Source organism: Heterocephalus glaber, unplaced genomic scaffold (assembly GCF_053883595.1).
Source record: "Heterocephalus glaber isolate CG9 unplaced genomic scaffold, H.glaber_assembly_v1.0 deba00001504, whole genome shotgun sequence".
Classification (NCBI taxonomy): domain Eukaryota; kingdom Metazoa; phylum Chordata; class Mammalia; order Rodentia; family Bathyergidae; genus Heterocephalus; species Heterocephalus glaber.
In genome coordinates this window covers 59,567,826-59,589,714 of record NW_028258324.1, presented here as the reverse complement: position 1 = coordinate 59,589,714, position 21,889 = coordinate 59,567,826, and the positions used below count along the sequence as shown (strand labels likewise).

Here is a 21,889-nt window from a genome sequence, read left to right as displayed (position 1 = left end):
GGTTGTCTTTCGGGGGAACTGAGTCATGTATCCCGGACACTCCCATTTACTGGCCTACTGAGTCTTTATATCAAGGCAAATGTCCCCGTTTGCTTTGGAAAATATGGTCACCCTGTGTCTGGGCTGCCTCCTTTTTTCCTTGGAGATCATACACTTCCTTTTCTGGTCGGCAGAGGGCGGTAACCGATAGGAGAAAAGGATTTGCCTGCAAAAAGGTCAGGCTGTTTTCCAGGGCAGGGAGGAAGGGTTCAGGAACTGACCTGGTGCTGACCCCCAGTACGAGTTACTTCTCTTTACAGCTTCCCACAGTTGGATTTTGGGCAAGCTGCTAGGGCTTGTTCTTTTTTTTTTTTTTTTTTTGATATGGGGGATGGAACTCAGGGCCTTTCCCTTGTGAGGCAGGTGGGCGTGGTGCCACTGAGCTAAATCCCCAGCCCTAAGGCTTGTTCTTGTTAGACATCCAAGGGGTCAGCCAAGCATGAGGTTCTGGTGGATTTGGGGTGCTGATGGTTCTGGTGTGCCTAGGCTTAACCTGGCCATTGTGATCTAAAAGCCCCTTCTTACAGTTGATGGAATAACGCTGCTTGGGTTGTCCCTGAACCCCAGGTCCCTTGGTCTGCTTGGGGCTGGTGCCTGATGGAAGGTTGTTTTCAGGGAGGAGCTCTTGAGGGCGTTGTCTGCAAACTTCGGGGAAGAGTCCTTGTGCCCTCTGGGACTGTCTTGTCCTTTAGTACCAACCTCAGCCTCAGATTGAGGGGAGGCTGCACCTGGCTCCCTTGTCAAACTTCGTGTGGTGTGAGTGGGTTCTGGGGAAGAAGGATTGATTTCTGGGTGCCCCCCAGGTCAGAGAAGGAACCAGCTGTCCTTCAGACACCCCCAAGGAGGCCCTGCACTGGAAGAGAGCCTGGGATGCTTACTCCCCCAAACTTCACCCCAGCTGCCTACCCTGCAGGCCAGCTGAGACTCGCTGAGCTGGTGGCCAGCTGGATAGGGACAAGAGAGCAGTGTGCAAGGAACAGGGGCTCCTTAGGCAGGGCCTGGGGCTGGAGCAGGAAGGACTTCCTGCAGCTGTCAGGTGTGTCTGGGGGCCGGAGGGAGGGGAGTCTAAGAGCAGCTGGCGCCTTCTGAGGAGGGCCAGGGGACTACTTGTCAACTCTGAGGATGTAGGAGCCTGAGGGGCTTCACAGGGTGTCCCCAGTCCCCTCAGCTGAGGCTGCTGTCTGTGGTGGGGTGCTCTGCTTGACATACTCCTACAGCTTTGGGGTGAGGGCGAACCTGCAGTGGTCTCGAGGCGTATTGGTTTCCAATGGTTTTGGACCTGGGCCAGCTGGCCTGAGGCAGTGGCACCCTGATGTGGGCAGGAGATGCAGCCCTGGAGGAGGGGGCCAAGAGCCTCGCCCCCACCCCACCCTGGTCTTGATTGGACTGCCCCACACTGGCAGGCTGCCGGCCTCCTATTTCCGTCAGGCACCAGGGAAACAGGGCCACATTAGGGTCTGAGCCAGGAGACGCCTAGCCAAGGCTTGGACTTGGTGATAGTGGTGGGGATCTCCAAAGATCTATCTACAGGATCCAAGAAAGACTCTGGGATCCAGCCCCCCAATCCAGGCTGTGTTTTAGCCTGCACAGCCTGGGACAAGCCCCTGTGGGCCTGCAGCCCTTCTTCTCCGTGCTCTGGGAATCACACAGCTCCCACCCTCCAGTCCCAGGGTCTGTCTGCAACTGTGAGGCTGCAGTGGAGGCAGACAGGGGGCCTTGTGTGTGGGGAGGCAGGGGGGCCGGTGCGGGTGGCTGGGAGGAAGAGCCCCCCCCAGCCCTGCTGTCCTCTTGGCAGGGATTCAGAAAGGTCCTTTTTCAGCCAGTGTCAGAGCTGCTCAGCTGGGGAGGGAGGGAGGGAGGAGGAAGGCGGTGCAGTCTGGTGGGGGAGTCAGGGAGTCGGGCTGGAGCTGTGACCACTGCCCAGAGAGAAGACAGAACAGGATAGAGGACCTGGGCTGCTCATTCGGGCCTGCAGCAGCGCAGAGGGGCCATCCCATTCTTCTGCCTCATTTTCCACCCCCACAGTGGCATCTGGGGGACTCTGGGGACAGACTTCAGCCAGCCTCCCTCTGGATAGAGCATACAGCTCAGGAGTGGGGGCCCTTGCTTGGCCACTTCCTGGCCCGTGGCCCCACTGACCTCTCAGGGTGGTCAGCTCTGCGGAGATGCCAGCAGCTCGCCGCTTCCCCGGCCTGGAGCTGTCGTTCCCTCTCCTGGCCAGGCTGCGGAGGCGGCTGTACACAGTGAGTGGGGCTGGCGCCGGTCACTGAGGACAGAGGGACGACGGGGTGGCTGAGGGCACCTCGAGGCTGGGCTTGACTCAGGCCAGAGTGGCCTTTCTGTTCCAGCCACCTGTTGGTTCTCATTAGTGTGTGTGTTAGAAAGTGTGTTCGGGAGCTGTTCATGTGGGCACGTTCATGTGTCGGACACAAGTGTGCAGACACTGCGCACTCGGGGCTGGAGACTGAGCCTAGGGAGGCTGCAGCTGGGTGTGCATTTTGCAGAAGGGAAGTTCAGGGAGGAGGGACCTGTCCCATCTCAGTGTCCTTCCCATCTTCCCACATACCCCTCGCAGCAGCCCTGTTCTGTGGTTGGGGAGCAGGGAGGGCCTGGGCTAAGTAGCTTCAGGGGAGGGGCCTCTGGGTAGCCCCCAGCGCTGGCCACCAGGGCATGGCTTGGAGCTGCTTGTGAGCGCCCAGAGCAGGACAGGCTTGAGAGCCCCGGGCTGGTCACAGAGAGGGAGACGTCGGGTCCTGTACTCTGCTTGCCTTGGTGGGGATTAGGGCCCCCATCTTGGCTATACCCCGTAGCCAGCAGGGTCCCCTTGCTGCAAGACAGGGGACTGGTAGTGGAAATGCTGGCTGGCTCCACCTGCCCAGCCATGAGCTTCACAGTGCACCTCTGAGCTTTATTCTGGGGAGCACAGGGCACCGAGCACTTCAGCTCTGTGCTGCTGCTGCTGCTGTTGCTGCTTCTGCTGCTTCTGCTGCTTCGGCTGCTTCGGCTGCTTCGGCTGCTTCGGCTGCTTCGGCTGCTTCGGCTGCTTCTGCTGCTTCTCCTCCCCGTTCTCCTTCTCCTCCTTTTCCTCCTCATTCTTTTTTTTTTTTTTTTTTTTGATAAACAGATGGTTTTGTTAAAGATAAATGAGTTAAGACAGCCAAATGTTTAGAACTGGCATCTAGTGAGTATTGCTTGAAATATTAGGTATTGTTTTTATCATTACCCTTTGTGTAGAGTCAGTCAAGGAAAGTAGCATACAGCATATTGTGCATTCTGACCTACCTGTGCCCCGAGTGATGGGAGAAAGGGCTCAGGCGGGACAGCACAAGGGCAGCACACACCAGTGCTGAGAGAGAGGGGAGTTTGGAAATAAGGCCATTACCTTCACTGGTGCTTTTCCAAAGAGTGGACTTGTGCTATCTTCTTGATAAACCAGTCTAGTTTTTCCTTAGCTTACCCAGTACCATTCCAGGAAAATTCAGTGCATATTAAAACCACCAAAATATTTTGTTGTTCACATGTCAAATGGAATTCGACTCTGGTGTGGATGATCACAAACAAGTTTTCACCTGTGTCAATTACATTGCGTGGGATTTGGGATAGTGTTTGAGACTGTCCTGCATCTTGCAGGGTAATTCATGTTCTTATTCCCAGCCGCCCACTAGGAATGCTGAGTCCTCCCCCTGCCAGCCACCATGATGACCAGAAGTGTCCCCTAGTGGGGCATTTCCTTCCCAGAGAACCAGCCAAGTAAAGCGTTACAGCTTACAGCTTGGAACCCCCAGCTGGCCCAGTCACTGTGGTGGAAGAGCCAGGGTTTGAGCAGCGCGCTTCTCATGCCCATTTGTCACTATTTGTGCTGCCCTGAGCTGCCTGGGAAACACAGGGCTCCAGGCACTGTGCTGGCAGGACCACTGGGAACTGGAGCGGGAGGCTTCTGCTGGGCCCAGCTGCCAGTGCCCGCCTCCCTTGGTGCATGCTGTTGTGATGGGAGTCAGGGTGAGGCCACCTTGCGGTGTTCAATGGGGCACTCTCGGCCCTAGCTAGGCAGCCAGCCTCTCCCTCTCCCCCGTCTTCCTTGGTGGCAGTGGAGCAGGGCTTGGCCCGGCCAAGCCTCAGCTCTGAGCTGGGACAGGGATGGATTTGGTGGCTGGTGGGTCAGGCTGCTTAGCTTGGAAGGTGCCACTGGCCTCTTCTCTGGACCAAAGAGGATGAGGACCAGAAATCACTTGCTGGTACCCACCGGCTGCTTGGAGCCTACAGGTGGGTTGTGTTTTTTTGAGGGGTGGTGTTCAAACTTGAACTAGTTGACACCGTTTAAAGTTGGGAGAAAGATGTAAGTTAAGTGAAAGCAAGAAACAGAGTGGAGGATAAGGATGATGTGAATATTTAGGTACGGGAAAAACTATGTCTCAAGGGGGCACATAAAAGACATTAATGGAGCCAAGTGTGGAGGTACACGCCTGTAATCCCAGCACTCAGGAGGCTGAAGCAGGAGGATTGCCACAAGTTCAAGGCCACCCTGGGCTACATAGCTCAAGGCCAGCCTGAACTACATAGTGAGACCCTGTCTAAAAAACAAAAAAACAGTGTGGGCAGTAGCTGGCTCTGGGATGAGGAGCTAGTGGCTATGTAGTAGGGGAGGGAATCAGACTCTTTGTGTCTTTTGAATATTTTACCATGTACTTCTTTTTAAAAAAAAACAACTAAGGGCCGGGGATTTAGCTCAGTGGTTTCGCTGCCTGCTGCGAAAGGGCAAGGACCCAAGTTCGATCCCCGGTACAAAAAAAATTAGCCGGGGATTTAGCTCAGTGGTTCTGCAGCCTGTCCCGTAAGCACAAGGACCAGAATTCGATCCCCAGTAACAACAACAAAAAAGGAAGATTTCACATATGAATTCAGACATCTGTCACTGAAAAAGTGGGTATCTTAATAACACTGGGCCAGTCTCTGATGACAGCTGTTGGCAGGAGCTTCGCTTTGCATTACTCTGGGTGTCTGGAAGCCCACTCAGCTCCTGCCATCTTGTCTCAGCCTTTGTGACCCTGTGGGCGCCTGCCGGTGGCCTGCAGAGTGGTCTTTGGGTTAGATGTCATGCATGGGGACATCTGTCTGATCCGAGGAGCCCATGTGTGGGTTTCAGGGGATATTTCAAATTAGAATTTTAGGACTAAGAATGTGTCTGTCCTCCTGGAGAGATAATTGATAAGTTTCTAATGAAGTTATCAAAGGGCTTGTGGCACTGGAGGTGTTAAGGGCAGGCAGGGAAGCTGTGCAGAGTGGCTGATCTCAGTGGAACTAGCCCTGGCTGCTTGGGGTCAGCCCTGCATTTTGTCTCAGCCGACCTCTATCTACCCTGCCGCTCACAGGAAGAGGGGAAGTGTGGTCAGCTGTTTTGGGGAGCAGGAAGGTGGACTGAGCCCTCCCAGGCAGCCCCACTGTATTGTAGGTGTTGGGAGCCAGTGCCCTGGTGGCAGCCCTGCCAGCCCTGTCCCTCGTGCCTCATCCCTGAGCCCTTCTCCCATCCTGTCTGCAGAGGCTGGGGAGCAGCAGCATGCAGCCCGAAGAGGGCACAGCCTGGCTGCTGGAGCTGCTGTCCGAGGTGCAGCTCCAACAGTACTTCCTGCGGCTCCGTGACGACCTCAATGTGACCCGCCTGTCCCACTTCGAGTATGTCAAGAACGAGGACCTGGAGAAGATTGGCATGGGCCGGCCTGGTAGGTGGGACACTGGCTTTGCTGTCTGTCCCTTTCAGTCACTTACCTCCTCTGTTTCTGGATGGCTGGGCACTTGGGAGAACCCCTCCCCTGTGACTCCATGGGTGGCAGATGGGCACTGCTTGCCTGTCCCAGAGTCCCCGAGCTGGGCGGAGGGATGGCTATGGATGCTGCCCCATGGGTGCTGGGAACCTGTGCAGTTGTGAAAGCAAATCGGAGTGTAGAGTCCTTGGATCTTACAGCTCTAGCTCCCCAAGACTGTCTGCGCCCCTTTGTCTGATCAGACGTTTGTGCATTGAGACTGCTCTGCTTTCCTTTCTGAGCGCCGGTGGGGTCTGTGGGGTCGATGGCCAGAGCGCTGTAGGGGAAAGAAGAGAGAAGCTCTCAGTTGGCTTCTCCCTCCCTCCTCTCCCCTCTCTTCTAAGTTGAACTAATCTCTGTATTTGAAGAACAGTGGTTGTAGCACCTAGAAATCTTGGGGTTCTCGTAGAACAGTAGAAACTAACCAGTGTGTTCAACTTCAGTATCAATAATCTGTTAAATTAAACACCAACAAATGCAACTTTTGGCCTGGATCCTTAGTATCTGATGGCAGTAGCATAAGAAAATTCACAGGAAAACAACTCAAAATCGAGAATTATTCTATCCATTACCTTAATTTTTCTGGTGAGTTGGAGAGGACCAGCACTATTTAATTTTGGTAATGAGACGCCCATCTAATTGGAGGACCACTGTGGGAAATGGGGTGCCACGAGTGTCTGCTGAACAGGAGCCCCTAGGGGCCTGGATGGGACTGGTTTAGTTGGCATCACTGTACTGGGCAGTGTCTAGCGTGGGCCACCCAGGGGACCTGGGAAGCTGCAGGGTGGGCAGCAGCCTGGGCACGTGTGAGCCTCACACAGTGCCCATCCTTTCTCTGCTCCGTGCAGGCCAGCGGCGGCTGTGGGAGGCCGTGAAGAGAAGGAAGGCCCTGTGCAAGCGCAAGTCGTGGATGAGCAAGGTGGGTGGGCGGCCCCGGGGTCCTGTGTGGCAGTGCCAGGCGCCTTGCCCCCTTCTGTGCAGGTGCGCTCTCACTGTGCCCCTGTACACTTCCCGGGCCTCCCTCCTCCAGGTCTTATCAGGCTGGGCACTTGGGTGGCAGCAGCCACTTGAGTGTCTCTCTGGGGACGGCCACGTGAGCAGCCTGGGTGCCTTCCCCAGGTCTCGCTGTCTGCACACTGCAGCCAGTGTCCAGCAGGGTGGCAGGGCCTCCTGGACATCTGCCTTGGTCCCCCACTCCAGGCCCCGCCGTCTCTGAGCTGCTCTGGTCATCTGGCCCCGCTGACAGCTTCCTCCCCAGCTCGCCACCACCTTGTCCTAATTTGGGTCTGTGGTGTAGCAGTCCCTGCTCTGACTCAGTGGAACTTTGCCCATTGTCTGGAAGACAATGAGGGAGGAAGTGAGCCAGCCGGCCTCCCTCCCCACTCGGGGCGGCTGGGGGCTGGGGGGCAGGGCAGAACAGCTGGCGGGGATTGGGCAGGAGCCCTTTCCTGGCCTGGCCAGCAGAGGGGCTGTCTCTTGGGATCCTGTGGCCTTTTCTGGGGACACAGTTTTGGTCCCTTGCCCAGGTTTCAGGGAAGGATGAGAGTGTTGGGGCCGGTGAAGCCATGATAGCAGCAGCATGGGTGCCACTTCTGATCTGTCGCTGGCTTGCAGGAGGCCTCTGGGTGGCCAGTGCCCTCCCTGGCCCGAGTCACTGCTTCCATAAAGTGGCACTGGCCTTGCTGCCTGGCTCACCTTGCAGAGATGAGACTAGAAAGGGGTTGCCTGCAAACACAAAGAGTTCCATTGCTGGGAGGAAGGATGGAGCAGAGGCCCCCAGATTTGAGACGCCTCTCGCACCCACAAAGAGAACTCTGCAGCCCTTAGGGGGAAGGAAGAGTGTGCTGCATGAGGCCCAGGCTGCCAGCAGCTCCGTGGAGGTGGCCAGCTCATTGCTCGTGGCCTCTCCCTCCTGTCCCTTGACCTTTGGCCCCACCCTGGTCAGCCCAGGCCTTGGCATCTCCTCCAGGCTCCTTCTTTTCTCAGCCTGCAGTGCTCGGCGTCCCTCCAGAACTGCAGCTGTCTTCCCAGGCCCAGCAGCAACACACATACAGCTCAGCCTCAGACTAAAATTATCCTCTCCCCTGGGTGGATGAAGGGCAGCCGACTCCCTGGGGAGGGGAGACAGACAGCACCAAGTGGTCACCTCAGAGAGGGGTCCAGCGCCAAAAATGGACAGGGAGGTGATTGCAGGGAGGGTGTCTGGGCCCCTGTCCCATCTTTGTGGCTCCGGGCCGGGATCTGCAGCTCGTGGGGCCCAGGAAGGGAGGAGTGGGTCTGGAGGCTCAGACCTGACAGCAAGGCCTGGAGGGCCCTGGGCTGCCCCTCTCCCCACAGCTGGGCGGGGCCGTGGGCTCCACTGGGCCAGTGCCCTGGAAGGAGCAGGACCTTGGCAGCCGTCCCAAGGTGGGGGGTGGGAAGTGAGGTTGGGCCTGGGACTGAGTGGCATCCCAGGTTCCACCTGGTCCCTGGCTGCCTCCAAACAGGTGTTCAGTGGAAAGCGGCTGGAGGCTGAGTTCCCCCCTCACCACTCCCAGAGCACCTTCCGGAAGCCCTCGCCTACCCCCGGGGCCCCTGCAGGCGAGGGGCCCCTACAGAGCCTCACCTGCCTCATCGGGGAGAAGGACTTGCGCCTCCTGGAGAAGCTGGGGGATGGCTCCTTCGGCGTGGTGCGCAGGGGAGAGTGGGATTCGCCCTCCGGCAAGACGGTGAGCTCTGCTCCCTCCCGTGGCCGCCAGGGGGAGCCCTCAGATGGCAGAGCCCTCCCCACGGGTGTGGATGCGAAAAGGTGGCTCTCTGGGCAGCCCACTTTCAGGTTTGGAGCAAGTGGAGTCAGCATTCCCACCTTTACCCACTTGGGCACTTGGTTGGATTTAGTTAAGCCACATTTTGGATGTAGCGCTAAAGCTCTCATCCTTGCTTCCCCTCCGGGCTCACATGCATGCACTAGGCACACAGTCAGCAGCTTTACATGTATGCAGTGGCCACCTGCCCTGAAGGCCAAGCGACAGATGGCATGTGCAGCTGGGTGTGGTGGAGCACAACTGTGATCCCAGCACTCTGGGAGGTTGAGGCAGGAGGTGAGCATTGCCTGCACCCTGGAAAGCTGCCTCAGCCTTCTCCTTGGCACTCAGCAGCCCCTTCCTCCGAGGGAGGTCACTATCCCCTTTGGTAGCACCATGGAGTCTTTGGGGTTAGATTTATCACAGTGTTAGTCATCACACCTGGCATCTCTTAGCTGTTGGTTGCTGCTTAACCTGGGCATTGCCCCAGGAAGGGGAGGCCCAGCTAACGGCCCCCAGGGTCCACCGGCTGCCTCCCCCACCAGGCTCCCAGCACAGGTGCTGTACTTACCCCCAGGTCTGGGCAGAGCTGAGGTGGGGGTCTCTGGGCTGTGTTGCGGAGCAGCTTGACCCCAAGAACCAGTGCCAGGTGAGACCTCACCCTGCACATCCTCCCGGCCAGGTGAGTGTGGCCGTGAAGTGCCTGAAGCCTGACGTGCTGAGTCAGCCTGAGGCCATGGATGACTTCATCCGGGAGGTCAACGCCATGCACTCACTTGACCACCGAAACCTCATCCGCCTGTACGGTGTGGTGCTCACACCGCCCATGAAGATGGTGAGTGCCGGGGGCCTGAAGAGCTGGGGCTGGGATGGGGGCAGTGTCCAGGTCCCACTGTGCTCCCCCACCTGAGGGGACAGAGGGGCCCATGGGCCCAGGCTAGTACCGTCGCCTGCCTGTCGCAGAGCTGTACCACAGGAGGGACTGGCCCTTGAGTTCCTGCTGGGAATTTCTAACCTGAGTCTCTTGGAGCAGCTTCTGTCTTCGCCTGTTTCCCATATTGCATGGAGGGAGAGGCCTGGGAAGCAGTAGGGCTCCTGCAGGTCCCTGGAGGTCAGGTCAGGAAGGAGCACCGAGGGTGGCTGGGCAGCCTTCAGGAGTGGTGCCTGGACTTCAGCTGGACGCCTGCCATCTGTGTTCTCAGGTGACAGAGCTGGCACCCTTGGGATCCCTGTTGGACCGGCTGCGGAAGCACCAGGGTCACTTTCTCCTGGGGACTCTGAGCCGCTATGCTGTACAGGTGGCCGAGGGCATGGGCTACCTGGAGTCCAAGCGCTTTATTCACCGTGATCTGGCCGCCCGAAATCTACTGCTGGCTACCCGTGACCTGGTCAAGATCGGGGACTTCGGACTGATGCGAGCCCTGCCCCAGAATGACGACCACTATGTCATGCAGGAACATCGCAAGGTGCCCTTTGCCTGGTGAGGGGCAGGTGCTGCTGGCCCCCACCCAGCCTGGTCCCAGCGGACCCAGACCTCGGGTTTCTGGGGCCTCTGTGCACATCATTGGTTCCCCTGGTTCTCGGGCACCCTTCTTTCCCACCCATCTGTTCCCCATCTCTCCAGGGTTTTTGAGGGGTACTGGAAGGCCCAGGGATAAAAGCTCTGAGCCAAAAGGATGTGCTACTTGGCGGGATATTAAAAGGCTTCCCGAAGGACTTGATATTCAGCCCCTCAGGTGTCGGGAGCGTACCCAGGTGCAATTGTGGGAGCACATTCTCAGAGAGCTACCAATAGGCGTTGTAGACCATGGCGACAGTGGACATGCCTAGCTCAACCCAGGCCTTGGGTTCATCCTGTGCTGAAATCATTGTGCTCTCCTGGTGGGCTAGTAGCACCCAGAGGAGCATGGTCTTTCTGGTGGGAGGAGTCTGTCCACTTCTGCTTCCCATGTACCCCAGGCTGTGCACGTACCTACTTAATAACTTAGTCTGCTCCTGGGTGACTGGGTGTCCTGAGATATGCCTGTTATCCCATGTTTGTATTCAGGTGACCTGGTTGTGGTGGTAAATTATAAGGTCACTTTGTTTGTTTGTTTGTTTTTGTACGGGGGATCGAACTCAGGACCTTGTGCTTACAAGGCGGGTGGTGGCTCCATTGAGCTAAATCCCCGGTTATAAGGTCACTTTTTAAAAAATACAACCCTGAAACAGTCCTGGGGAGTATGCAGGTTATTGTTCCCATTTCAGAGACGGGAAGGTGAAGCTCAGGGATCTTGAATGAGTGTCCCTGAGCCCTGTTCCCTTTGAGGCACACAAGGGCCCATAAGAGGTCTTTTTTTTTTTTTTTAGGATTTTTGAGACAGGATCTTGCTATATAGTTCAGGCTCAAGCACAGGTGGTCTTTTGATTTTTTTCATGGTGCCTGCTTCTCCCCCAGCACCTCAGCCCACCCTAGGACGTCCCTTTCCTAACCTCCCCCTCGAGGGGCCCCAGAGTGAGTGAGGGTGCACTTAGGTAAAGCCAGTGTGCTATTTCCACACGTTTGGCTTCTTCTCCAGACCCTGTCTGAATTTCCTGCCCACACCTTCCTGCTGAAATGACAAAGACCCTAGGATCTGCCCCAGATCTGGAAGTTGTCATCCTCCTGCCAGACAGAGAACATCTGAGGCCTCATCTCCCCAGACCCTGACCTGGAGCCTTCGGGCCTCTCCCGGCTTCCCTAAACAGGACCCCCAGCCCACAGCTGCAGGGGTTGACATGAGTCCTGGGGTCCAGGGTGTTCTCCAGGGTCAGGATGCCCTGCCTGCCCTTCCTGGTCCCGCGTGTGGGGCAGCAGGAAAAGCTTGTCCAGTGAGGGTTCCATGTCTGTGGGGGCTGACTCCCACCTCTGCCAGGTGCGCCCCTGAGAGCCTGAAGACCCGCACCTTCTCCCATGCCAGCGACACCTGGATGTTCGGGGTCACATTGTGGGAGATGTTCACCTATGGCCAGGAGCCCTGGATCGGCCTCAATGGCAGCCAGGTGAGGGGCCATGCCTCCCGTGGATGAGTGGGGTGATTCTGTCCCTGGCTGCCAGCCTGGCTGTCAACTGAGTGACCCTTTGTCGCCCACACCTGGTGTCTGTCTGACCCCCAGATGACTGAGCAGCGAAAGGCCACCTAATGGGCCAGGGGACGGAAGATTTGGGCCACTCACTCCCATCCATGGCCAGGCCCACCTGTGCTGACACCCTAGGCCTGGGAACCGGGTCCTAGGCTGTGGGGTGGCAGCCGGCAGTGACCCACATTGCCGGGGTTGGAGGACACATGGGAGGTGGAGAGCCAGCTAAGCGTGCTGCTGTCCTCCCAGATCCTGCACAAGATTGATAAGGAGGGGGAGCGCCTGCCACGGCCTGAGGACTGCCCCCAGGACATCTACAACGTCATGGTCCAGTGCTGGGCGCACAAGCCCGAGGACAGACCCACATTTGTGGCCCTCCGGGACTTCCTGCTGGAGGTGAGGGGCAGGCCTGCCCACGGGTGTTGGCACAGGATGCTGCCTGTGGTTAATCCGAGGCAGACATAACAGGTCTCTGCCTACAGGCCCAGCCCACTGACATGCGGGCCCTGCAGGACTTTGAGGAGCCAGACAAGCTGCACATCCAGATGAATGATGTCATTACTGTCATCGAGGGAAGGTAGGACAGTGCCTACTCTGGGGACCCTGTGAAGGGCACGGGCTGGGGGCGCGGGGACAGAGATTGCCCCACCTCCTGGGGGGTCGCATGGCAGCACACAGGTTGGTGGTGACAGGCAAGTGGGCAGGCAGGCTCCTGAGTGCTGGGCTCAGGCCCGGCTTTGTTGCCCAACTGGCTCCTCTTCCCCCTGGCTTCAGCTGCCATGTGGATCTGGGCTGCCACATTGTGCTGGTCAGTGGCCTGGCCTGGCCTCAGGGCACAGCAAAGCAGTAACTCACGGGTGGGCATGCTTCCTTTATCCTCCCCTCTGCCTTCTTCCTGCCTCCTCTGCTGGAGGACTTTGACTGCCACCTGGGGCCCTGCAGCACCCAGAGCAAGCCCACACCTGTCCAGGCCACCCTCATCCGCTTCCAGCCTTTCCATCCTTCCTGCCTTGCCTCCCTGGCCCCCTTGGCTGGGTTGTTTCCACCTGGGCCCAGGCCTCTGGGTCTCCCCTGGTGGGGTCCTGTCTGTCCCTGAGTCCTCAGTTCCCAGCAGCCCTGGAGGCCCCGCCCTCTGTCATCTGATCCCCAGGGTGACTGGAGAGGCCTTTGGGGGCAGGGGTGAGCTGGAGGTGACCAGGAGGGCCCGGAAGAAGAGTGGAGCGGGGAATTCCCTGGGGCACTCTCTGACTCAGAACTGGGCATAGGTTGGCCTGGCGGCTTTCGCAGAGCCTCTCTGCCTGCTCTGGGGCTTGGAGGCCTGCAGGGTATGAGATAAACCCAACGTCAGCCCAGGAAGCTGGGTGAGCAGGTGTAGGACTCACCTGCACCCACTGTGGCCCTGTTCCTCCACCCTAGGACCGAGAATGGCATATTCTAGCCGGTGGCAGGGGTGGGTAAGGTTCCAGAGTGTCTGGTGATAGAAAGAAGCAGAAAACTGCTTGAGGACAGTGTGCAGGTTTGAAGGAGAGGGGTGAGGAAGGGCTGTAGGCATGGTGCCCTGGGAGCAGTCTGGAAATGGGAAGATGAAGGGAGCCTAGCAGAGCATCCTGACCCCCAGGAGCCAGGGCTGCCCTGAGCTGTCATCTCCCGTCATGGGAGCCACGTTCCCCAGGATGACTCTGGCTTCCCATGTTTCTGGAGCCAGTGTCTGGGGCTGGTGTCCTGCGTCACCGAGAGCAAGGCCGGCCATGGGAGGGGCTGGAGAGGTGGCTGCCTGCAGGATGTCACAGCCCGCCTTGTCCTGCCTTCCATCCCCGGCTCTGGTTGGCTCTGCTGCTCATTCTGCCTCTGGCTCCCACTGCCCATGGTTTAGCTCACAGCTTCCTTCTGCCTGGCCACCAGCCTGCCCTGGGTCCCCGGATCTGCTCAGGAGGTGGGAAGTGAGGGCCAAGAGGCTGCGACAGTCGGTGAGGATGGAGTGGGCCCGGTGGCTGCAGGGCTTTGACTCTGCCCCCTTCTGTCCTCAGTCTAGTATCTGTTTGGTGAGCCGTCTCCGTGTGTGTGGTGCGTGCTCTGTCTGTTTCTCTGGCTCCTGCTCCCTCCTGCTCTTGGGGTATCTCCTTATCTCGAGCCTGGAAGCCTCCTGTGCCCAACTCCAACTTCCCTGGGCGCTCCATGCTTCTCGGTGGTGTGGAGCTAAATCCCTGGCCCTGCATTTTGTTTTTTCTGTTTTTATGGAAGTGATGAAGGGTCCAGAGGATTTGACATCCATTGCAGGGCTTGTCCTTGACCTGGCCCGCAGCCTCTGCTTCCTGTGTAGATGAGTGCACCAAGGGGCTGGGGTGTTCTTTGAGGGAAGGATGAGACCAGCCCGAGCTGAGAAGTGTGGAGGCTCAAGGTGTAGGCTGGAGGGACTGGGGCCTCGCTCATTGCCCCAGCGCCCCCCACCTGTCTGCATCAGACACAGAGTGGGCAGGAAGAGGGTGTAGGGGCAGGCTGGTGAGGGGCTGGGCGCTCTGGGCTGCTGCACCTGCAGGGTCCACATGGGCAGTAAGCTGCAGCTCTGTCTGGCCTTCCCAGGGGAGAGGGTGTTTGTGCAGGTGCCTGGATGCCCCCAGCGGCTCATCTCCATGAACTGGGGCTGGGGAGCTCCCGTGGCCCTGCGTTCGGGCCTGGGCTGTGCCTGTGACAGAGGGCAGGGGGTTGGTGGCTCCTGTCACTGTCCAAAGTGCCCATTAGGAGGCATGCTGGTTGAGGGTGGGGTGGGAGAGTGAGCTTCCAGACCCGGCCTTGGCGCACGCAGTCCCTTCCACTTGGCTGCCCCAGCCTCAGAGCGCCTTTGAGGTGTGGAGAGCAGGTGCAGGGCCTGTGAGGACGGCAGGGTCTGTGATGCAGTGAGTCCCCGGGGAGCAGCATCTGGGTCCTGGGCCCCCCTTAGCCCTCATGGTGGTCCTGTATGTGGCAGGAGCTTTTCTCCTCCTAGGAACAGCCCTGCTATTTTCGGATGGGTCTCGTCCCTTCTTGGGGTGTTGTCCTCACTCCTTCCTTCCTTCCTTGCCCTCCCTACCCTGGAGGCAGGGTATAGTCACAGGGTGTGTCTGCTGGGGGACTGGGCTCCTCCTCCTTTGCCACCGCCTGTCACCTCCCAAAGGACTGCTGCATCCCCAGTCTTGTAGGGGGTCACACGCCCCAGGCAGGGTCCCAGGCGCCCAGACCCCTCTTCCCTCTGTGTTCCCTGCCCTTGCATCTCGGAGGAGTGTGCCTATGGCTTTGGGGCCGGTGGAGTAAGGGTGAGGAGGTGACGATGAGTGCAGGCAGCCTGGTGGCACACATGTCCCAGCAGCACGACACTGTCACCACGGTGCCTTAGCCCAGACTGCCCTCGTTGCCGTCATGGTGCAGTTCCAGCGGCGGGGGCGGGAGCCTCAGCCTGAGTGTGGGGCAGTCCACGTGGTGGGGAGACCCTGTGCTTCCGGCCCAGCCCACTTCAGGCTGCATCGACAGGGCTTGGTCCGTGTCAGCCACACTGGGAGTCCGCATCACCTCAGGCCCGTATAAGACACCAGAGCGTGTCCTGAGGAGGGTGGAGAGCAGGGAGGAAGAGGGTGTTGTTGCTCACCCTGAAGCAGATTGTAACTGGGGGCTCCCTTGGGACCTGCCGTCTCCGGAGACCCCTGGAGTTGGCTGGAGAGAGGACGTGAGGTGGGAAGGGTCAGGCTGGGCCTGGCTGGGGAGAAGGGAGGAGAGAGCAGCTCTGAGAAGATGGTACTGGCTTTGCAGGCCTAATGAGGTGGGCTGGCAGGGAGTGCCTGGTGGGAAAAGGGCCCTGGCCTGCCACTGACCACGACGTCTCTGCGGGCAGAGCTGAGAACTACTGGTGGCGAGGGCAGAACACGCGGACGCTGTGTGTGGGGCCCTTCCCTCGCAACGTGGTGACCTCCGTGGCTGGCCTGTCGGCGCAGGACATCAGCCAGCCCCTGCAGAACAGCTTCATCCACACAGGGCACGGGGACAGCGACCCCCGCCACTGCTGGGGCTTCCCTGACCGCATTGATGAGTGAGTACCCAGCCTGGACCCCACTCTCCGTCCCGGTCCTGCCCCTCTGGGGACTCCTGGCCGAATGCCTTCCCTGCCAGCCAGGAGCAGGTCTCGTATCTCCTCCATCGGAGGGGCTTGGGGTCCCCGTGAGGCAGGGCTCCCAAGGGATACCTCCCAAGGTGCTCTGCCCCTGGCCTTTTCCCAAGCCACCATGCCTTTCCTCAGTGGAAATGTGGTCCCTCCTTGGAAGCCCCTGAACCCTGTTCTGCCACAGGGAAACAGTGCCAGGCACGAGGACCTCTCCCCCCGGCTGCGCCAGGAACCTGAGAAGCAGCTTCCTTTGTGGCCCGGGGATGGCGTCACTACCACCCCTTGAAGTTCACACAGGCTCTGCATCCTGACCTGGCCAGCCCGGGGCTGCTGTCCCCTCCTTCCTGCCTCGCTGCCAGCTGCCGGGCATGCGTGGGCACAACAGGACTTGGTGTGTGGTCAGAGTGAGGGTTGAAGGCCCACAGTGCAGCCACACCCGGAGGCTCACACTTTGTCCCCTGGGGCCTTCTCCTGTGGGACAGCGCCAGGCTGAGCAGAAGCGCCGCCTGTGCTCTCCCGCCCTCTCAGCCCGCGCTCCTCCAAGCCTTGCTCACTGAAACTCTTGCTCTCACTCTTCCAGAAGCGAGTGCCAGGACGGGCTGTGGAGACAGGCAGGGTGGGGTTCGGGCGCCACTGCCTGTGCTGGGCGGGTGGGGTGGCGAGGTCGGGCCCATGCTGTCCTCTGTCCCCTGCACCTGAGCTGCGGCTGTGGGACACAGGGTGGTATTGGCGACCCTTGGCCTAGGGTCTGTCCCTGCCCTGTCTGTGCCACTCACGTTTCAATCTGTGGACGGATCGGAACGGGTGGAATGGGAGTCAGAAGCCCGCACCCCCATCCAGGTCTGCCACTGGGCTCTCAGATGCAGGGGCCCAGGCACAAAGCCCCTCACATGCTGGGGCTGCCTCCTGCCTGGCCCCAGAGGCCTCCACCTCCAACCTGGCTCTCTCTGCAGACTGTACCTGGGGAACCCTATGGATCCCCCTGACTTGCTGAGTGTGGAGCTGAGCACCTCCCGGCCCAGCCAGCACCTGGGAAGGCTGAAAAGTAAGTGCTGCTCCTTCGTGTCCCCAGGCCACCCCAAGCCTACTGTTCTGCTCCAGGGACAGCTGGGCCCGGGCAGCAGCAGGCGGGACAGCTGTGTCCCTGGCTCTAGCTGGGCGTGGGGTGGCTGAAGAGAGGCAGCTGTATCTGCTGAGGTGGGCACCCTTGTTGGTCCTGCCTTGCCCTGCCCACCTCGGCCCCCCACCCTCCCCTAACCGTACTCCCCTCTTCTGGGCCAAAGCTCCCACGGCTCCATCTCAGCTAGGCCTCCTCCATCTCCTGTGCCTGCCTGTGCCTGTCACTTGGGACATGGCTGAGCCATCCTGCCAGCCCATTGCCTCCCATTCGTGCTGGGGTTGCTCACTTGCTCACCCTACTCACTGTGCGCACGCGCTCTCCCCTCTTAGCTCTGCCTCCGCCTGCCTCTGTCTCATCCTGCCTGCTGTCCCCACCCTGCTGTGTCTCCCTCCCTGTCCTCTGTCCCATCCGGCCCTATTGCCCTCCCTGGCCTGTGTCGCCATCCGTCTGTCTGCCTTCTGTCCCGTCTGGCTCGCTCCCTCTCCCGCCTCTTCGCGTGGCCTTTCTTGCAGGGGAGCCTCCGCCTCGCCCTCCTCAGCCTGCCATCTTCACTCCGAGTAAGTGGGGCCGCTCAGGATGCCCCCGTCCCCTCTCTCCTCTCTCCTCTCCTCTCCTCTCCTCCTGGAAGGTCCTGAGCGGGGGGAGGTGGCTACTGCTGTGAGGTTTTGCTGCTGGCCTGGCCCAGCCTGCCCGCCTCCCCTGGGATCCTCAGAGCCTGGGATTGGGGACATGGCTTGGCTTGCTGTACCATGGCCTGGTCCTGCCTGCTCCCTCCCTCTGGGATCTGGAGGGGTTTGCTCAGAAGCTCCATCTCCCCAGAGTGTCCTGCTGCTTGTGCCAGCGCTGATGGTGTGCTGTGTAGAGCTAGGGAGAGAGTGGTGGGGCCTAGGCAAAGGCATGAAGGTCTCGTGGCCTGGAGGGAGCGTCAGAGAGGGGCAGGGCCGGGTGTTGCCTGCGCTGCTGTCGAGGAGGCCAGGGGAGCAGCAGCCCCAGAGGGCCGAGGCGGGCACAGACACCAGCTGGTTGCTTCTGTCTGAAGCTGGGGTGTGCTGGGTGCTTGGCAGCCAAGGCGAGGCTGACTCGGGGAACTGGCAGTGGGTCCTGTGGGATACTTGGCTCCCATCCCCAGGTTCTGCCTTCTCGTGTCCCCTGCCCTGCCTGACGCGGCCTCTCTGTTGGGGTCCCCCTTTCCATCCAGAGCCCACTTACGACCCTGTGAGCGAGGACCCAGACGCCCTGGCCAGTGACTTCAAGAGGCTGGGTCTGCGGAAGCCAGGCCTGCCCTGGGGGCTGTGGCTGTCGAAGCCCTCAGCCCGGGTCCCAGGCACCAAGGCAGGCCGTGGTGTCAGTGGCGGGGCTAGCGAGGTCACCCTCATCGACTTTGGCGAGGACCCCGTGGTCCCTGCCCCTCGGCCCTGCGCACCTTCCCTGGCACAGCTGGCCATGGACGCCTGCTCCTTGCTGGACAAGACCCCTCCCCAGAGCCCCACACGGGCCCTGCCACGCCCCCTGCACCCCACACCAGTGGTGGACTGGGATGCACGCCCACTGCCCCCGCCCCCTGCCTACGACGATGTGGCCCAGGACGAAGACGACTTCGAGGTCTGCTCCATCAATAGCACGCTGGTGGGCACTGGGCTGGCCACTGGGCCCTGCCAGGGCGAGACCAACTACGCCTTCATGCCTGAGCCCGAGCGGTGCCCCCTGGCGCTGGAGGACAACCTGTTCCTGCCCTCCCAGGGTGGGGCCCCACCGCCCAGCTCGGCGCAGACTGCCCAGATCTTCCAGGCGCTGCAGCAGGAGTGCATGCGGCAGCTGCAGGTCCCCACGGGCTCTCTGGCCCCCTCACCTGGCCCCGCCAGTGATGACAAGCCCCAGGTGCCACCCCGGGTGCCCATTCCCCCAAGGCCCACGCGCCCAAGAGTCGAGTTGTCTCCGGCCCCCTCGGGAGAGGAGGAGCTGGGCCGGTGGCCCGGACCTGTGTCCCCTCCTCGGGTGCCTCCCCGGGAGCCCCTGTCCCCACAAAGCTCAAGGACCCCCAGCCCCCTGGTGCCGCCTGGCAGCTCCCCACTGCCACCCCGGCTCTCGAGCTCACCCGGGAAGACCATGCCTACCACCCAGAGCTTTGCCTCCGACCCCAAGTATGCAACCCCTCAGGTGATCCAGGCTCCTGGCCCCCGGGCAGGGCCCTGCATCCTGCCCATCGTGCGCGATGGCCGTAAGGTCAGCAGCACCCACTACTACCTGCTGCCTGAACGTCCTCCCTACCTGGAGCGCTATCAGCGCTTCCTCCGGGAGGCCTCAAGTCCCGAGGAGCCAGCCCTGCAACCCGTGCCCCTGCTGCCGCCACCGCCCAGCACCCCCGCCCCCGCGGCCCCCACCGCCACCGTGCGGCCCATGCCCCAGGCCGCCCCCGACCCCAAGGCCAACTTCTCTACCAACAACAGCAACCCTGCTGTCCGGCCACCCACCTCACAGAGGGGCTGCCCGGGGGATGGGCTGGAGACTGCACGGCAGGCGGATGAGGTCCAGATGGTGAGGGGCTGGGCTGTGGGTGGGCAGGGCCAAGGGACCCAGCAGGCTGGGCATGGTGCTGATGGGCATTGTGCCCAGCTGCAGGCCATGGTGCACGGGGTGACCACAGAGGAGTGCCAGGCCGCCCTGCAGTGCCACGGCTGGAGTATGCAGAGGGCTGCCCAGTATCTGAAGGTACTGCTGCCGCCTGCTGCCCTGGTGTCCAGGGCCTCGAGATTGCTGCTTCCCCTCTCCCTGCTCTGACACTGCCCTGCCCTGCCCGGCACGGTGCCCCTCCGTCCTGGACCCCATGGTGCTGCCCTCCACCCCCCAGGTGGAGCAGCTCTTTGGGCTGGGGCTACGGCCAAGGCTGGAGTGTCACAAAGTGCTGGAGATGTTTGACTGGAACCTGGAGCAGGCTGGCTGCCACCTGCTGGGCTCCTTCGGCCCTGCCCACCACAAGTGAGTGCCTGGCCCTGTTTGTGGGGGATGCAGGGAGTGGGCAGTGCAGGCTGGGGACAGCTCCCAGGAGCTGGGGAGTCAGGGACGGGACCTTGGGGTGAGGGGGACGGGCTTGCTGCAGTGCCTCCACAGCAGCCCCTGCACTTCAGGCCCAGCAATTGAAGCAAACATTTCTCAGCTCTTTTCATGTTCTTGTTTAAAGTAACATTGAAATGTTAATGCCTTGGTGCTCACCTGTCTTCCTAGCAGTCAGGAAGCTGAGGCAGGATCCCTTGAGCCCAAGATTTTGAGACCAGCCTGGGCAATGTAGCAAGACCCTGTTTCAAAACGTGGATACATACATGTGTACACATGTACTCACGTGTACTTAATGCCCCTTTAAAGGAATGTCACAGCCCCCCAAATCCCGTTACTTCTTTCCTAGAATGAGTGTGCGCGTGTGCGTGTGTATGTGTGTGTGTGTGTGTACATAGATGTATAAGTAACATGGAACGATGTATAAATACATATAACGAAACTTCTATTGAGGCCAAGAGTGGTGACAATACAGGCACACAGGTGACCCCGGCTCTGTTCCAGAAGCCAGTGCTGTGGACCGTGGGGCCTGGCTGGCTAGGTGGGCTTGGGGCCAGTGGCTGGGGGGAGCAGCCAGCGCACTGCCCACTGCGCAGCTTGGCTCCTCATCTCTGTCCAGCCGGAAGTGATGGGAAAGCAGAATGTGGGATGCGCTGTTCCCCGCCCAGGACTGTCGGTGTGAGGTGATGTTTCCCGGTTTTCTCCCCCATTTGCCTCCAGATAAGCTGTGGCTTTCTTGTCCCTGCGTCCTTGGGTACTGACAATAGTGCTGTTCTCTCAGCTCAGAAAGCCATTCCCAGGATGATGAGCTCCAGAATCACTGCCTAGAGCCCTGGGTGTTCAGCTTCTGCCTGGCACTGGCTAGCCTGTGCTGATGGGACTTGGGCTCTCTCCCCTCCGCAGGCGCTGAGCGGATCTGGAGACTGAGGGTCTACCCTGAAGGAGTAAGCGAGCTGCTCGTGTGCCAGGGTGGGGAGGGCCTGCCCAGGCCGGAGGACCTGCTGTCGCCCCTTGTTCCCAGCGACGGAGAGGCCCAGGTGGCGGGAGGCCAGTGCCCACCCTGCCCATCTCCTTCGCCCAGCACTGTCCCTGCTCACTTTGGCTCAGTCCTCAGCGCCCCCGCCCGGAGGTGGGAGGAGCCCTGTGAACCGCCCAGGATGTCTGAGGCTGGGCCAGGCCCTGCCCAGGGGACCAGACTGAGAGGAAGCCAGTGTGACCCAGCGGGAGACGTGTGCCCACGGAGAGAGGCGCCCGAACCTACAGGCCCTCATCGAGGCTGAGTGCTGTCCGGGAGCCCTGCAGGCAGTGGGGTCGACAGCATGTGCCTGTGCCTGCTGTGGACTGGATGTGTTACAGGGCTCAGCCTATCTTAGGATCTTGTGCCTGGAAATAGCCAGGGTGGCTCAGGAAGTGGAGAAGAGGTGCCGGACCGTTTTCTGGCAGGGACCAGGGCCCAAGGCCCCAGGGTTGGAAGGAGACCAAGGGGCAGCTGCCCTAGAGGAACACCAGTGCTTCCTGTCTGCACCCAGCTCTTCCTCTGTGCGGTTCTGTTTCTCACCAGCCTCTGTGGCCAAAGCTGCTGCCCCAGCTATCAATATCTGCTTCTTCCAGAGAAATAAAGTTAGTTTCTATTTTATGTTACTCACGGGTGCCTGCCTGTTTCTTTGCCTGTTGGTCAGCAGGGTAGCACCACCTGTCAGCAGAGGGAGGAAGTGCAGGCCTGGAGGCCCTATCAGTCACACCTTTGCTCTGGATTTCTTTCTTTCTTTTTTGTTTGTTTTTTTTTTTGGTGGTACCAGGGATCAAACTCAGGACCTTGTGCATTCAAGGCAGATGCGGTGCCACTGAGCTACACCCCAGCCCTGCTCTG

General features: G+C 60.0%; 1 protein-coding gene across 18 annotated transcripts in view; it reads left to right on the top strand.

The window, feature by feature from the left end:
• The window catches only part of Tnk2 (tyrosine kinase non receptor 2), a 35,030-nt gene extending 13,370 nt beyond the window's left edge, over positions 1-21,660 (top strand). For 6 of the 18 annotated variants that reach the window (XM_013071906.3, XM_013071874.3, XM_021254920.2 and 3 more), the window contains 15 exons: positions 5,576-5,756; positions 6,686-6,756; positions 8,324-8,545; positions 9,303-9,455; positions 9,823-10,100; positions 11,515-11,641; positions 11,969-12,115; positions 12,202-12,296; positions 15,582-15,776; positions 16,802-16,893; positions 17,481-17,525; positions 18,167-19,503; positions 19,582-19,677; positions 19,817-19,944; positions 20,923-21,660. In XM_013071906.3, coding sequence (XP_012927360.2) covers positions 5,594-5,756; positions 6,686-6,756; positions 8,324-8,545; positions 9,303-9,455; positions 9,823-10,100; positions 11,515-11,641; positions 11,969-12,115; positions 12,202-12,296; positions 15,582-15,776; positions 16,802-16,893; positions 17,481-17,525; positions 18,167-19,503; positions 19,582-19,677; positions 19,817-19,944; positions 20,923-20,929 — 3,156 coding nt within the window. In that variant the 5' untranslated portion in view covers positions 5,576-5,593 and the 3' untranslated portion in view covers positions 20,930-21,660. The other 12 variants (XM_087186636.1, XM_087186644.1, XM_087186640.1 and 9 more) reach the window with 9 other exon arrangements.
• The last annotated feature ends 229 nt before the right edge of the window (positions 21,661-21,889 follow it).